The 15,961-nt window shown below is 41.8% G+C and overlaps 1 protein-coding gene and 1 non-coding gene across 2 annotated transcripts in view; both read left to right on the forward strand.

Annotated features, from left to right (window-relative positions):
• The first annotated feature begins 2,366 nt into the window (after positions 1-2,366).
• Positions 2,367-2,506, forward strand: LOC132236322 (small nucleolar RNA SNORA7). Its single transcript, XR_009453263.1, has one exon. It is a non-coding gene; the product is annotated as a small nucleolar RNA SNORA7 (small nucleolar RNA).
• A 1,163-nt stretch (positions 2,507-3,669) lies between these two features.
• Positions 3,670-15,961, forward strand: part of HSPA4 (heat shock protein family A (Hsp70) member 4) — a 45,858-nt gene continuing 33,566 nt past the window's right edge. The window contains exons 1-2 of the mRNA XM_059698385.1: positions 3,670-4,034; positions 14,476-14,533. Coding sequence (XP_059554368.1) covers positions 3,928-4,034; positions 14,476-14,533 — 165 coding nt within the window. The 5' untranslated portion in view covers positions 3,670-3,927. The remainder of the gene's footprint in view (positions 4,035-14,475; positions 14,534-15,961) is intronic.

The following is a 15,961-nucleotide window of genomic DNA, read 5'->3' on the forward strand; positions in this document are numbered from 1 at the left end:
TGGCACACTGTCCTGGGGAATATAGTTTGGGAAAGGCTGGTTTAACCTAATGTTAAAAAAGGCACAACCAAATTCAACCATCATATACAACAAAAGTACTGAAAGGAAGGAATGTATTCCAGAATGTCAATAGTGAATTATTCTAGTTGAATTATTTATTTCACTCTTTCCCCCCCATATTTACTTTATTTTTTAAAATATATTTTATTGATTTTTTACAGAGAGGAAGGGAGAGGGATAGAGAGTTAGAAACATCAATGAGAGAGAAACGTTGATCAGCTGCCTCCTGCACACTCCTCACTGGGGATGTGCCTGCAACTAAGGTACATGCCCTTGACCAGAATTAAACCTGGGACCCTTGAATCCACAGGCCGATGCTTTATCCACTGAGCCAAACCGGTTAGGCACCCCCCCCCCCCGCCATATTTACTTTAATGAGCCTCTATAAGTAATGTGAACTTAAAGAAAGTGGTGTAGTATAGGAAACCCATGTTGAAGTCAGAGTTTTTAAAGCTGTATGATTTTGAACAGGTTACTCAATTTCATCAGGTCTTTTCTCTATAAAATTGGAAAATAATACCTACCTCATGGGCTTGCTATGAAGATTAAATGAATTATAATATCCAAAACACTCAGCACAATGTCTAGCACATACTGTAGGAGCTAAAGATGAGGTAGGTTATGGTAATTATCATTGAGCAATCAGAGTTTTATAGAGTGTAATATAAGAGTTCTGGTTTAACTAAGGACACTGGTCCACTGACTATGAGATTAGGGAGACCAGAATACACCATTATCTGAGCTTTTAGCTTCCTCCTGAAGCAAAGAATTGCAGAAGCTGCTCCAGAAGTATATTCTTCAGGACATTTGGCAGGGATGATTATAAATTCCCAATTTCGAACCTTTTGTCTCATTGATGAACAGCCTATGCATACTGTATTTTTAAAACAAACAAATACCTTCCTGATTGTTTGGTACTAAATTTAACCATTGTATGAGAGAAAGGCATTTAATAACTTCCTTCTTCTAAAATACTCAAGATAGCCATGGCTGGTATGGCTTACTGCAGCGGTTCTCAACCTGTGGGTCGCGACCCCTTTGGCGGTCAAACGACCCTTTCACAGGGGTCACCTAAGACCATCCTGCATGTCAGATATTTACATTACGATTCATAACAGTAGCAACATTACAGTTATGAAGTAACAACGAAAATAATTTTATGGTTGGGTCACAACATGAGGAACTGTATTTAAAGGGCCAGAAGGTTGAGAACCACTGGCTTAGTGGATAAAGCGCCAGCCTGCAGACTGAAGGGTCCCAGGTTTTATTCCGGTCAAGGGCACATGTCCCGGTTGCTGAGCTCGATACCCAGTAGGGGGCATGTAGGAAGCAGCTGATCAATGATTCTCTCTCATCATTGATGTTTCTATCGCTCTCTCCCTCTCCCTTCCTCTCTGAAATCAATAAAGATATATTTAAAAAAAATACTCAAGGTAGTCTGCTGAATGAAAAGAACTTGTGCTTTACTCACAGTGTGTCCAACATTATTTTGGCAATTTCATTGCTTCACAACTGTGATTCTTGGAAACTTGTCATTAAGATTCTTCAGAATTCTTAAATAACTTTTTCTGACTTCATTTATTTAAATATCCCAGAATAGCCTCTTGAGCTATAAGTTTGATGATCCACGGAACTATTTATAGCAGGATGAGTACTCCCTGTGACCGATGTTAATGTTTTATTTTGAGAAGAACAAATCCTTAAAAAGATTGATAGGGTTGATGGTATTTTAAACTGAAACCAGTGCCAAGGCAAATAGATATGAACTTGGAACATAAAGAGAGATGGGTGTGCCTTTTTGCCAGTTTAGCTAAAGGCTGGGGAGGCCTCCCACAAGAAGGAAGGCAGAGAGACACAGTGTAAGCCAGAGGTAGTAATCTTTTAGGTGGATTAGATACTTCAGCCTAGGGCCTGGCCTCTGTTTGTTCAGTGCTTAATAACCCAAAATAGATTAGTGGAGACAGACTGTCATAATTAAGGCCAATATTGTCTTTGAGGTGATTGCTATGCCCCTAGGTAGGAGAAAAATAGGAGAGGAAGGAAGGTCAAGGTTAACCTAAGTTAAAAAAACATATACAGAGCTCTGTGTGTTAGGGGCCCTTAAAAAATAGAATCACAAAAGTTACTGGAGACTTGGAGATTAAGCTTCCCCTTCTTCTGACTCTCATCAAGCAATTTATCAGACATGCTTATCGCTGATCGCACGCTGGCTTCCCCTCCACACCTGGAACACTCCTTAACTCTCAGCAAGTCATTGCTCTCCCAGGTGCCCCTGCAAGTGAGGCCCTTAAATTAAGATTAGTTTCCTCCTCGCAGGATCATGTCTGGAGAGTGGCTAATATTCTGCCAGCTTCAGAGAGAGGAGGGAAAGCAAGCCTGGCAGAGGTACCCATTACATTCCCTGCTTGCTTAGTAGCTGGTGACTGGAAGACATTCTGCAACAATGTCAAAAAAAATAAAAAATAGAAAACAAATCATGCCCTAGCCAGCCGTGGGCAAACTACGGCCTGCGGGCTGGATCCGGCCCGTTTGAAATGAATAAAACTATTGAAAAAAAGACCGTACCCTTTTATGTAATGATGTTTACTTTGAATTTATATTAGTTCACACAAACACTCCATCCATGCTTTTGTTCCGGCCCTCCGGTCCAGTTTAAGAACCCATTGTGGCCCTCGAGTCAAAAAGTTTGCCCACCCCTGCTAGCCGGTTTGGTTCAGTGGATAGAGTCGTCCTGCAGTCAGACTCAAGGGTCTGGGATTTGATTCTGGTCAAGGGCTAGATCCCCAGTAGGGGACATGGAGGAGGCAGCCAATCAATGATTTTCATCATTGGAGATTTTATCTCTCCCTCTCCCTTCCTCTCTGAAATCAATAAAAATATATTTTAAAAAACTATTCATTACCTTATGTAATCCCACCACTTTACAGGCTGGTCTGAACGGACCCAGGTACTTTATCATCTATGTCCCTTGCATCCAGCTCAGGACGGGTGCTTGGAGTATGTTGGGAATGAAAGTCCTGTAGGTCCCTCGGCCTGATTTAAGGACAGGAGCGCAGTAGAGAACGGTGCGACAATGCGTAATACAAACAAAACAAAAAACCAAGGCGGTGGGAGCGAGAGCGGAGAGGGCGCTGTCTTTGACTTTGACATAGCTCGGCTTATTTGGAGCCATGTTCCAACAGCTGCCCTCCCCACTACGGGCCAACCTACCCCTAGGGGAGTAGGAGAGCCTTCGGAACTGGAGCGCAGAAGGTCCCACCACCGGAAGTTTCTTTGGATATAAAGAAAACGGCGGAAGTAGACCAAAGATTCCTCCTCAGTACTCCGCCTCCAGCCCGCTCTCCTTTCTTTTGGAGGGGAGGTGCACCCCAGTTCTTTGCCTCCGTGGAAAGCCGCTGCGGCGGATTCTGTGCGCAGCTTCAGTTGGCTAGCTCCGCCTCCCGATTTTTTTTTTTTTTTTTTACCTTCCCAGGTTCTCCACGCCTGGACCTGACGTACGCTCGTGCGTGACTAGGGGCGGGATCTCTAAAGGAAGAGCTGGAGTCGAGATCTCGCGAGAACATTTTTTTCCTCCGCAGTTCTCGCTCTGCACCTTCACTCTCGTCGCAACGAGATCTTTCGAGATCTTCTCCGCCCCCGCTACCCGGCGCCCTCTCTGCGGCCGCTGAGCCGGAGCCGGCCTGAGCAGCACGCTTCGCAGCGGCTCGGTTTCCGAGGACCTAGGCGCTCGTGTGGGCAACCCTACGTCCCTCACTAGCTCCGGTCCCCTGGCCTACGCGGCCCACTTTCCGCGCGCCAGCCCCGCCGGGGTCCGTGTCCTGTTTCGCCGGCCGGACCCGGGCTCGAGCCCGAACTGTAGCCAGCGCCATGTCGGTGGTGGGCATAGACCTGGGCTTCCAGAGCTGCTACGTTGCTGTGGCACGCGCCGGTGGCATCGAGACCATAGCTAATGAGTACAGCGACCGCTGCACGCCGTAAGTGTGGGCCAGGCTACGGCCGCGTGCATTGGGGGATGGGGAGGTAGCATTTGCTTTGGTCTGCGACCCTCTCGGCGGAGGAACACGGGCCGGGGAGTCATCTCCATTCCGGGCCGAGAGACGGGTGGATACCGGACCCCCGCTGGGCGCCAGGTCACTAGTGGCCGCGACCTGCTGTGTGGTTCTGCGCCAGGGGCGAGGCCTTTCCCTGTAGCCCGCCGGCTGAGCGAAGATGAGCGGGTACTCGGACCAGCGGAGGGCACAGGCAGGAGCTGGAGGGCAGGAAGGCCTGGGATGTAGGGTGGTCCGAGGTCCTCTCTCAGCGAGCAGGGACCAGGCCCAGGGCGTACTGACTTTCATTGAGCCTAACACAGAATTCGTAGCTTTGCACACAGCCGGCACTTAAGAAAAAGTTGAACGGGTTCTCTCGTCTGCCCGCGGCAAGACGTTGGAGCGGCCGGAGTCCCACGTGAGTGGGGGCGGGGCGGCGCCCGGAAGCGAGGGAGCCGGAGAACCCGAGGCTCACGCTGCGGGACCAGAGATCTCAAGCTTGGGGTGGTTACGGTCATAAATCAGGAAAGGATTTAATAAAGTCGATGCCTCCTTGATATCTTTGCATTCACTTTTTTTTCACATCGTTTCAGAATATTAAACTATAGTGGGTCATTTACTGCTGTTCTGCATGCATCCATTTTCACAGTAATCCATTCTAATCAGGGTGTTGTCCACAGTTGTTCATGAATGACCCAGGTGCTCATTTTGACCTCTAGAATCATAAGTTATGGGACCAGTATAAACACAGGCCTAAAAAATCAGGACTCACCCAGGACTTTCCTTGGTTAGAGTAAGAATCTATTTTTTGAGTACATAGAGATACCTTTCAATCCATTGTCTTCCTCTTGGACAAAATCTTCTAAGCTTCATTCTGAGCCACACCGGCCAGGGCAGCCTTCCTTTTCTTTAAATCTAAGTCATCCCGTTGCTCTTAGATCTAAACGACATGTAAAGACATTCACTTCAGAGAGGAATGAATTTCTTGCAAACATAAGGTATGAGATGTTACTCTGCCGACACCCAGAAACTATGTATACGTCCAGCTCTTGCTCTCCGAAAGAGTGGTTATTTGATTTCTTGAAATTCCTAATGTGGCTCAGTTGGTGGTGCATCGTCCCATGCACCAGAGTCACCAATTTGATTCTCGGTCAGGGCGGACTCCATCGTGTGGGAGGCTGTGGATTGATGTTTCTCACATTGATGTTTATCTCTCCCTCTTCCTCTAAAATCTATAAAAACACTTAAAAGAATAAAGAAAAGGAAGGTTGATTTGTTAATTAAAGCTTAAGACTTCTTACACCACTTCCCCTTATGTCTAATTGCTGTGGTTATGAAAGGAGTCTCTTAGAAAGCATTTTTTCCCTCAATCTGTTGAGATCTTGCTTCTGGTTGTCCTCTGATTGGCTCAAATAAAATTTTAAAAAATATTTTTTGTTGATTTTTAGAGAAGAAGGGAGAGGGAGAGAAGAAATATCCATGGGCTGCCTCCTGCAGGTCCCTCACTGGGGATGAGGCTAGCAACCGGGCATGTACCCTGACTGGGAATCCAACCCGCCATCTTTTAGCGCAGGGGAGGACACCCAACCACACCCGCAGAGGCTCAAATCAATTTTTATAAAAATGCAGGTTTTAACCTTCTTACAAGAGCAGTCTTGGAAGCACCGTCATCACACTTCCATTCCAGGCACCAAAATATTCCCATTTAAACACATTTAAGGAAAGTAACGCTGATCTATTAACAATGATCTGCAGTCAAGACAGTCTTGTTAAAGCTCAATATCCAGCAGCTAACACATTATCTGGCACTTAGCTTCATTTTGTAAATCATTTGTGAATTCGAAAACAGGTGTATTTCAAAAGTGTATTCTTTAAAAAAGATTTCACATCCAGGCGGTGTGGCCCAGTGGTTGAGCCTAATGTATCAGGAGGTCACCAGTTGTCGGGGCACACCCCTGGGTTTTGGGCTCGGTCTGCAATAGAGGATGTGAAGGAGGCAGCCCATTAATGTTTCTCTCTCATTGATGTTTGTGTCTCTGCCTTAACCTTCCTCTCTCTGAAATCAAAAATATTAAAGTAGTTTTTTTAAATCACTTAAGAACTAAAATATAACCTTGCATACAAATTTGGTAGAAGTAATCCACAGGAACTTTGCCATTAGTTTCCTAAACAAACATTTTTTTCTTGACTTAACAAGACACTTGTTTGCTGTAACAATAGAAACACTATAAAGTGTTACAATTAAGTTTCCTTCAATTATTTGCTCTCTATCCTTGCATACCTTTTTCTACATTCTACTAATATAGTGTGTGTGTGTGTGTAAACAAAAGGGATCATATTTTGTAACTGATTTCTTTAACTTATACACAGTGGGGCAAATGTAGGTTTATAGTTGGTATAGAAAATAATACAGTAATTAATAAATAGTAATACAAGAATAAACTTTAGCATGTGCACAACTGTAAACCTGCGTTTCCTCACTGTATTTTAGACATCTTTCAGAGTCAAATATGAATTTATTTAAATATGTAATTCTGTATTATGGCTATGACATGTTTTCCTCAAACAGATTATTTCTAAAATTTTGCTATTACAAGTAGTTTTCAACAAGCAGTTTTTAAAAAAATGTGTTTTTTTAAAAAATTGATTTCAGATAGAGGAAGAGAGAGGGAGATAGAAACATCAACTATGAGAGAATCTTCATTGATGATGCCTCCTGCACACCACCTACTGGGTATCGAGCCTGAAACCTGGGCATGAGCCCTGATCAGGAATCTAACCAGGACTTGATTCATGGGTCTACCACTGAGTCATACCAGCTGGGCATCCAGTTATCTTTTTTTTCCATTCCTTATCTGAGGATGTTATTTTTCTTTAAATCCTTACCTGAGGATATGTTTTTATTTTTATTTATTTATTTTTAAGATATATTTTAGTGATTTTTTTACAGAGAGGAAGGGAGAGAGATGTAGTTAGAAACACCGATGAGAGAGAAACATTGATCAGCTGCCTCCTGCACACCTCCTACTGGGGATGTGCCCGAAACCATGATACATGCCCTTGACTGGAATTAAACCTGGGACCTTTAAGTCCGAAGGCTGATGCTCTCTCTATTCACTGAGCCAAACCGGTTAGGGCAGGATATGTTTTTATTGATTTTCGAGAGGGAGAGAAACAATGATTGGCTGCCTCCCGTATGCAGTTCAACCTAGGATGGAACCTACAACCTGGACATGTGACCTGACTAGAAATTGAACCCGCAATCTTTTGATGTATGGGACACCCAGCCAGGGCTCAACAAGTCGTTTTTTATATTTATGTTTACATGTTAGTACTTCTATTTTTGTTGGATAGATTTCCAGATGTGAGATTGCTTGGATTAAGGATATATATGCTTAGAGTTTTAGTTCATATTGTCATAATACTTTACAAAAACTTAGGTTAATTTATACCAGGAACATGAGTGATTTCTCAGTCTTAATGGGGTTGTGAAGATTAAGGAGTTAAACTAAAGTGTTTATTTGGAATAATGCCTGACATATAGTTAATACCACCTAAGTATTTGCTAATGTTGCCATTATGACCTTTTTATATTTTCATTAATCCTCTTTATTAAGTCATATGTTGGTACAGTAAAATGAAATCTATAGAAGTTTGCCTTTTAGGATTCATCAAATTTGTGGCTGAAAAATGTTTTCATTTTATTTTTCCATCACCATTTATTCCCTCTGTCTTCATCCACCCACAATCACCACACTGTTGTCCATGTCCATGAGTTCTCTTTCCTTTTTGCTCACTTCCCCACCCCAAAACCCCCCAAATACGTGGCTTTTAATGTGCAAATGTTACTGACTCAGGAGTTTGCTGTGCTTTAGGAACTATGTCTCAGAAAATGAGTTACTTGTTCTGTTTGATACCAACTTTTTTGGGTACTTGATAGTTTGGGACTAAGTAACCAGAGGATACTCTGATTAATATAATAACCATTTCCAAATCATTTTGCCACCATCTCTTATTTGATAATCTAAATACTATTGGTTCTCTGAAAAGCTCATTTTCTTAGTTTTAAGAAAGTAGAGCAACAGCCGTCCTAACACTCTGAGAGTACTCACACAAACATGAAACTACCTTTTAAGGATAGCAGTTGTTCTTAATATCCTAATCAGAATGTGCATAAATATTTGGTCAGTAGTATTTCTTACCCAGGAAAGGGAGATCAGTGCCATTCTCTGTCTTAAGATTATTATTTTTAGGACTAGAGTCATAGAAATAAAGATAAGAACAGAGTGTTGAACTTGATTTGAATTAATTTCCAACAATGTCAACCTGTAATTTGGAATGGAGGAAAAGTAGTGTCAAACAGCAAGTGTCCGAGTACTTCACATTTTTAGCAGCATTAACTTGGCTTTGTGTGTAGTGTAGGGGAAGTGTAAGATAGCAGTTCTGTTGTTTACAGCTATAATCGTTCTAGTTGGAAATAGGAATGACATAAAAGCACAGTGGAAGTTTATTTATGTACAGATTTAAAATACTGAATTTAGAGGAGACATTATATCAGTGGGGGATGGAGTGATGAGGACAGGCAGGCATGGGATTTGAGCAAATAGGATTAGAATACATATAGGAAAGGATTGGGAGAGTCCCAGGAAAAGTGTAGAAATAGGAATAAATTTAATGGTTTGATTCAAAGTACTCAAGTTTGCATGTATGAGATTTGGAGCCCAGGAGTCCTAATGATTTTGGAATCCTTGAATCGGTTCTTCATTATAAAATGGGGACAGTAATAGGTTTTTATTCTTTTTTTCTCTCAGAGTATTTGGTAGAACCAAGTGTAGAATGCTTAGCACACTGCCTGGTATATGAAGGCTCAATAATGAAAGCTGTGGAACAAGGGAGTTTGTTCCATGACGGAATAATTCAACCACTGAAGACTTTTCAGAAGATCTGTTGAAGAGAAACAAATTGAATGAATTTTTTAATCTAGTCTCTTTTAGGACTTATATTTACAGGCATATTTCAATATATAAGGGGTTTGATTCCAGACCATGGCAATAGAGCGAATATTGTGATGAAGCCAGCCATAGTCTTTTTGCTGGTGGAGAGTCTTGCCTTCAATTTGTATAAAACACACCTGAGAAGAGCAATAAAACTAAGTGCTATGTAAACGAGTTATGCCTGTATTAGAAGTATTCACCTAAATGCTAATGGTAGCCCTCTAGGATTGGAGGGAGATTTTTTTTGTGGAATTACAGGTAACTTACTTTCTTTGTACTTTGTTTTTTTAATTTTCTACTGTGAGCTTGCACTGGAAAGAACTGAACTAGGTTCTAATGCTGGCAGTAATTAATATTCAACTTAATCTTTTTGGGCTTCACATTTACATATTAGGTTTCTTTAAGCTTTTAGTTTGAAAAAACCCTTCAATTTGTGCTGTTGGACATATTGGTCATTAAATTGTTCTTTTTTAATTGAAGTAGTATTTTTTATTTCTCATGGATAAATGATTTTAAAGTTGACTGGATTTTAGTGGACAGTTTGAGGTGAAGCAGAATTTTCATATAATACTGGTAGGTATATTTTTGTATGAAACTCAGATCAGGGCTTCACTGGAGCTATAATAGCAGCTAATATTTTTAATATCTACCTATCTATCTACCTATCTATATCTGTCTATAAAATAGATAAATATGCTAATTAACTGGGACAACGTAACGGGTGGACCGGACAGGAGGAGGAGGTTGTACACGCAGTGTGTGTGTGTGTGTGTGGGGGGGGGGGGCGGGGTGCCAGGGGCGGCAGGGGCCTCCTTGCTCCTGGGCTGAGGGAGGGCCTGATCAGCCCCGGCCGTGGTTGCTTCAGGGGCCTGAGAGGGAGGCAGGGCTGGACCGGTGACTCAAGGGTGGGCGGCGCTGTGTGATTTTGAATCGATCGCTGGGCTCCTAGTTTATTATATGCCAGACTCTAATATAAGCCCTTTGTAAGTGGATCAACAAAATTTTTTTTTTAAAATATATTTTATTGATTTTTTACAGAGAGAAGGGAGAGGGATAGAGAGTTTGAAACATCGATGAGAGAGAAACATCGATCAGCTGCCTTTTGCACACTCCCTCCTGGGAATGTGACCGCAACCAAGGTACATGCCCTTGACCAGAATCGAACCCGCGACCCTTCAGTCCGCAGGCCGACGCTCTATCCACTGAGCCAATCTGGTTAGGGCGGATCAACAAAATTTAATCTATAGCAACCATATGAGGAGGTGCTATAATTTCCCCATTTTAGAGATGAGGAATTGAATGTCAGAGAGGTTAAGCAACAGAGAGGTCACACAGTTAGAAAGGCAGAGAAGGGATTTGGGTAGACTGAGACTGTTTAATTCTAGACCCTTAGCTCTTTTTACTGCATATGTGTTCAGTCAAGTTGATTTCTTCTTTTTTTCCCTCTAAGGATTTCTTTTTTTGGTGCAATGGATGCTTATTGTTAAGGAGCATTTTTAGAATGTAAGAATTAAGTAGTGATACTATATTGATTTTCTATGATATGGTAAGAAAAGTGTGGATGTTTCCTATACTTTACAGGAGTTATATACTTTGTTTGAGGTGTTACTGCTGTATTATGTAGTGAAGATTGATGTTCTATTAGTAACATTTGGTTGCTTTGTAAGAAGTTGGGAACTATTTGTAGTGTGTGTATACATAGACCAAAAAAAAAAAGATGAATAATTTGAACTGATACAAACTTTCATTTAGTTTTTCAAGATGTATGAAACACTTCTTACTGTTAAAAAGGCAGATGTAGATTTTAAAAGTAAGTGAAAATGTTAACTGACTTCAAGGAAAATTACTTAGAGCAGCTTTGTGCCATAGAATATTCTGTGATGTTGGAAATAGTTTATATCTGCATTGCCCAAAGTCCAACAAGTTTTAATAAGTAGGAATGATTAATTTTTACCTGAGGGGAGTTGGAAGGCTTCACAGACGGAGTGGGTGATATTTCTGGAGAATGACTGATTTAGAAGGGACCAGAACATTTCAGGTGACAAAAGTGGCATGAGCAAAGCAGGAAAATTGGAAGACTGATTAAATTGGGTTGGGTGTTACTATGTGCATGGAGGTGCAGTTGGAAGATGGGATAGGGTTAGGATGGTGAGAGACCTAAAGAATCTGGGCTTTATTTCTTGGTTATTGGTTTTCTTGGTAAGGTAATTAGAAGCTCTTGCTTCTAGAGTTATCTAGATAGAATAGGAAATTAACCTTTCAACAAGATATACAGGAAAGTTGGGAACATAAATGTTTTTTATTCTTGGAGCTAGTAATTGTTTTGAGATGGAGGTTTGAAAAGAGGGCTGCAGAAAACAATGAAAAATAATTAACATTGCCTTTTATGTTGAGATTGAGGTATTGGTGGTATACACTTTAGGAAATTAGATCTGGTAGTTTTTAGAAAGATGTAGTTTTACCAATCGATAGGCTTAGGAGAGGAGAGAGTGAATGGAGTGGTAAGATTTGGTTAATTTCCTGAAGGGCACTTATAGGCTGTGATAGCAGAGGTATTTAAGTGGTGCTAAGAAAACTTTAAAAATTATAGTGATTGGTAGCCCTGCCACGGTGGCTCAGTGGTTGAGCATTGACCTATGAACCAGGAGATTGAGGTTCAAATACCTGTCAGGGCACATGCCTGGGTTTCTGCCTCGACCCCCTATCTCTCCCCCTTTCCCTTCCTCTCTGAAACCAATTAAAAAAAAAATACATATATATATATATATATATATATTTTTTTTTTTGTAAAGAATTAAGAATTTATTAGGTCATCTGGAAAACCAGATCGGCTGAGCCCCAAAATGGCTTCAGCCAATCCTATCTAATAAAAGACAAAAAGGGTAATTAACCGTACCTCCGCTACGCTTCCCATTGGCTAATCAGGGCGATATGCAAATTAACTGCCAACAAAGATGGCAGCCGGCAGCCACACAGCTGAAGCGAACATGAGGCTTGCTTGCTCCAGTGATGGAGGAAGCCAAGGTTCCCTGCCTGCCGCGGCCCGGCTCTGAGCCCGAAAGCAACAATGTTTCAATTATAGAAGCTAAAGAAACGCCAGATACCTGCTTTCAGCTGGCCAGGGCCTCAGACCCGGGAGCGCCAGTGACGGCAACAATGTTTCAATTATAGTATGTAAATAAACCCCAGAATAAAAAAAAGAAAAAAGGAGAGACTGGGATCTTCAGTCACTGGCCAGCCTGAAAACCGCCCTCAGCCCCTCACCCAGACTGGCCAGGCACCCCAGTGGGGACCGCCACCCATAAGGGGATGTAACCAGCTGCAAACAGCCATCAGCCCCTCACCCAGGCTGGCCAGGCACCCAAGTGGGACCCCCACCCTGATCCGGGACACCCTTCAGGGCAAACCAGCTGGCCCCCACCCGTGCACCAGGCCTCTATCCTATATAGTAAAAGGGTAATATGCAAACTGACCCTAACAGCAGAACGACTGGGAATGACTGGTCACTATGACACACAGTGACCACCAGGAGGCAGAGGCTCAATGCAGAAGCTGCCCTCTGGTGGTCAGGGCGCTCTCACATGGGAGGAGCTCTGCTCAGTCATAAGCCAGGCTGATGGCTGCCAGTACAGCGGTGGTGGTGGGAGCCTCTCCCGCCTCCTCAGCAGCACTAAGGATGTCTGACTGCAGCTTAGGTCTGCTCCCTGCTGGCAAGTGGACATCCCTCGAGGGCTGCTGGGCTGCCAGAGGGATGTCTGATTGCCATCTTAGGCCCAGTCCTCCCCCCGGGGAGCAAGCCTAAGCCAGCAGGTGGTCATCCCCTGAGGGGTCCCAGACTGCGAGAGGGCACAGGCTGGGCTGAGGCCCCCCCCCCCCCCAACCATCCCCCCGCAAGTGCACAAATTTTTGTGCACCAGGCCTCTAGTAAAAATATATTTAAAAAAATTTTTAGTGTTTGGTATATTTGCAGGAAGGCTGAGCTTCTTGAGGGGCTATGCCCAGCATGTTCTAGCCCCACAGAGTGTAGGATTCAGAGGAAATCTGATGATACCAAGCTAAACCATAACTGCTCTGGGAGATTAGCTCACAGGGTTCTTACCCCATTGATTGAAAAGGGCCACAGAAGTCCAGAGAGGCCCAGCATTCTACCCCTATGCATAGGGCTAGTAAATTTAAGTACAATTCTACTTAATTTAATTAGTAAGGTCATTTAAATATTCAGATTTGGACCAATGCAGCATGACTCCAGAGCCCTATTTCTTACTCTGCTAAGTTGAAAGAAGTAGGTTTCCAGGGAGGATAGAGAAAGCCAAAACTAGAATGTAAAGTATGGAGAAATGATCTTACTCCATTGCTTTCTGATTATATGGCCCTGGATAAATTTACTTAATGCCTTTTTGATCTCAGTTTCCTATAAAATGGGAATAAGATAGGGTGTTGATGGGGAGTAAGTGAGATACTACATATGAACAATTTATGCATTCATGATAATTAAAGCAGAAGAAAGTGGGCTTTACTACCTTAAGGGGAAATGGACTCTTGGAAGAGCTATGTCTTTTGGGATTTTTTTTAGGTGGTGGCAGTAAATTTGATTTTATAGCTTAAGAGAAAGCAGCTACTGTAAAGGGAGGTGACAGATATATGAAAGTTAAGAGAATACAGGGTAACATAGGGATTAATTAGAATAAAAAACGAAGAGTGATGCATAGGGGTCATGATAGCAAAAGCTTCAACTCCAATATAGCTGACTTTAAGCTTAAGCATAGTATTTTAAAGTAGTTTACCTTTAAGCAGGCTTCAGTTTCGCTTTCTAAATTAAGCAGCAAATAGGTCATACCATTAGGCAGTATATGAATAGGTGATTTGGAAGAATGTGTTCAGAAGTGGGAATGAAGTTCTTTGTCAGAAGTTGAGTCCTCAGAAGCTAGTTCTAGAAAAATTACTTTTTATTTATATACTGAAGGACAAGAGTTTTCAGAATTTATAGGCTGTTCTCTTTTTGTAGTTATAAGTTGTTTTAAAAAACAAAGAACATTTAATTGATGAATTGATATGAGGGTACATTATTTTATGTTGGGATTTGAACATCAGACTTCAAGAATGAGAGGAGAGTGGAGACTGGCTAGTCCAACTCTCTAGTATTTTAGACAGATTGTCATCACATAAAACTGCAACATGTAAATGAGAGGACTCCAATTATTTTAAGAGGCAGCCTATTCTGTGGACAGTTTTGCTGAACACTATAAAGGTTAAAGTCATAGACTTACTGTGTGCTGATATAATAAATGGTTTTTTAGTGAAGACAGAAATCTTGCCTGGTAGGGTTGTGGATGTACTGTAATGTTGCATTAATTTAGGATGTAATATACTCAAATGTTTGTTTTATCTTCTAGGGCTTGCATTTCTTTTGGTCCTAAGAATCGGTCAATTGGAGCAGCAGCTAAAAGCCAGGTAGGTAGAGTTTCGTTTTTCCCTAAAATGAGTTATTTTTCTGGTTTATCCCTCCCTCCGTTTAGCAACTATTCGTGTGCTCATTATGTGTCTAGCACTGGTAGGCAGTTCATGCATGTGAGACAGACTTATCCCTCCTATTTGCATGTACTTGAGTGAACAGCATGAACAGTATAATCTGTTTAATGCAAACTGCTAGGATGTATTTTGCCCAGAACTTGTTTTAAACAAGGCTTGCTTGTTCCTTGATGTTTAAAATGCTCTTTAAAGTTATCTCCTTGGGCCGTTCTTACTAATATTGAGGGTCGTTGTTGTTTCTAGATTAGATCTTGTTAATCAAGGTTCTCAAGGAAGGAAAGCATACTTGTAGAAACACATTAACTTACCATTACTTTATTTTGTAAACTAGGAATCTGACATATTTGCTGGTTTCAGAGCAGCAGAATCCCAAGAGTTATGTTATCCTGAGTGTCTGAGGTTGCTGTGACATTAAGGAGTTGCATATTTAATCTTTTTATGGTTCAATTTGGAGCAAAATATAGAATGAATACTTGTCTCTCTTTCTGGACCCAGAAGGGCCTAAAATTCATAAGCCTAAGAAAATGGTGGTTGGCCAGCTGAGTATTAATTAAACCAGGTGTTTTGTTTTATTTCATTTTTATTTATTTTTTTATTAAATCTTTATTGTTCAGATTATTACATTTGTTCCTCTTTTTCCCCCCATAACTCTCCTCCTCCCAGTTCCCGCCCCACCCTCCGCCCTCACTCCCCACCCACTGTCCTCATCCATAGGTGCACGATTTTTGTCCAGTCTCTTCCCGAATCTCCCACACCCCTTTCCCCCCCCCAAGAATAGTCAGTCCATTCCCTTTCTATGTCCCTGATTCTATTATGATCACCAGATTATTTATTCACTTGATTCTTAGATTCACTTGTTGATAGATGCATGTTTGTTGTTCATAATTTGTATCTTTACCTTTTTCTTCTTCTTCCTCTTCTTAAAGGATACCTTTCAGCATTTCATATAATCCTGGTTTGGTGGTGATGAACTCCTTTAGCTTTTCCTTATCTGTGAAGCTCTTTATCTGACCTTCAGTTCTGAATGATAGCTTTGCTGGATAAAGTAATCTTGGTTGTAGGTTCTTGCTATTCATCACTTTGAATATTTCTTGCCATTCCCTTCTGGCCTGCAAAGTTTCTGTTGAGAAATCAGCTGACAGCCGTATGGGTATTCCCTTGTAGGTAACTGAGTTTCTTTCTCTTGCTGCTTTTAAGATTCTCTCTTTGTCTTTTGCTCTTGGCATTTTAATTATGATGTGTCTTGGTGTGGTCCTCTTTGGATTCCTTTTGTTTGGGGTTTTCTGTGCTTCCTGGACCTGTAAGTCTATATAAATAGCAGGGAAGAAGAGGCAACTTAGAGGCTCACCA

The sequence above is a fragment of the Myotis daubentonii genome, chromosome 5, assembly GCF_963259705.1.
Source record: "Myotis daubentonii chromosome 5, mMyoDau2.1, whole genome shotgun sequence".
NCBI lineage: Eukaryota > Metazoa > Chordata > Mammalia > Chiroptera > Vespertilionidae > Myotis > Myotis daubentonii.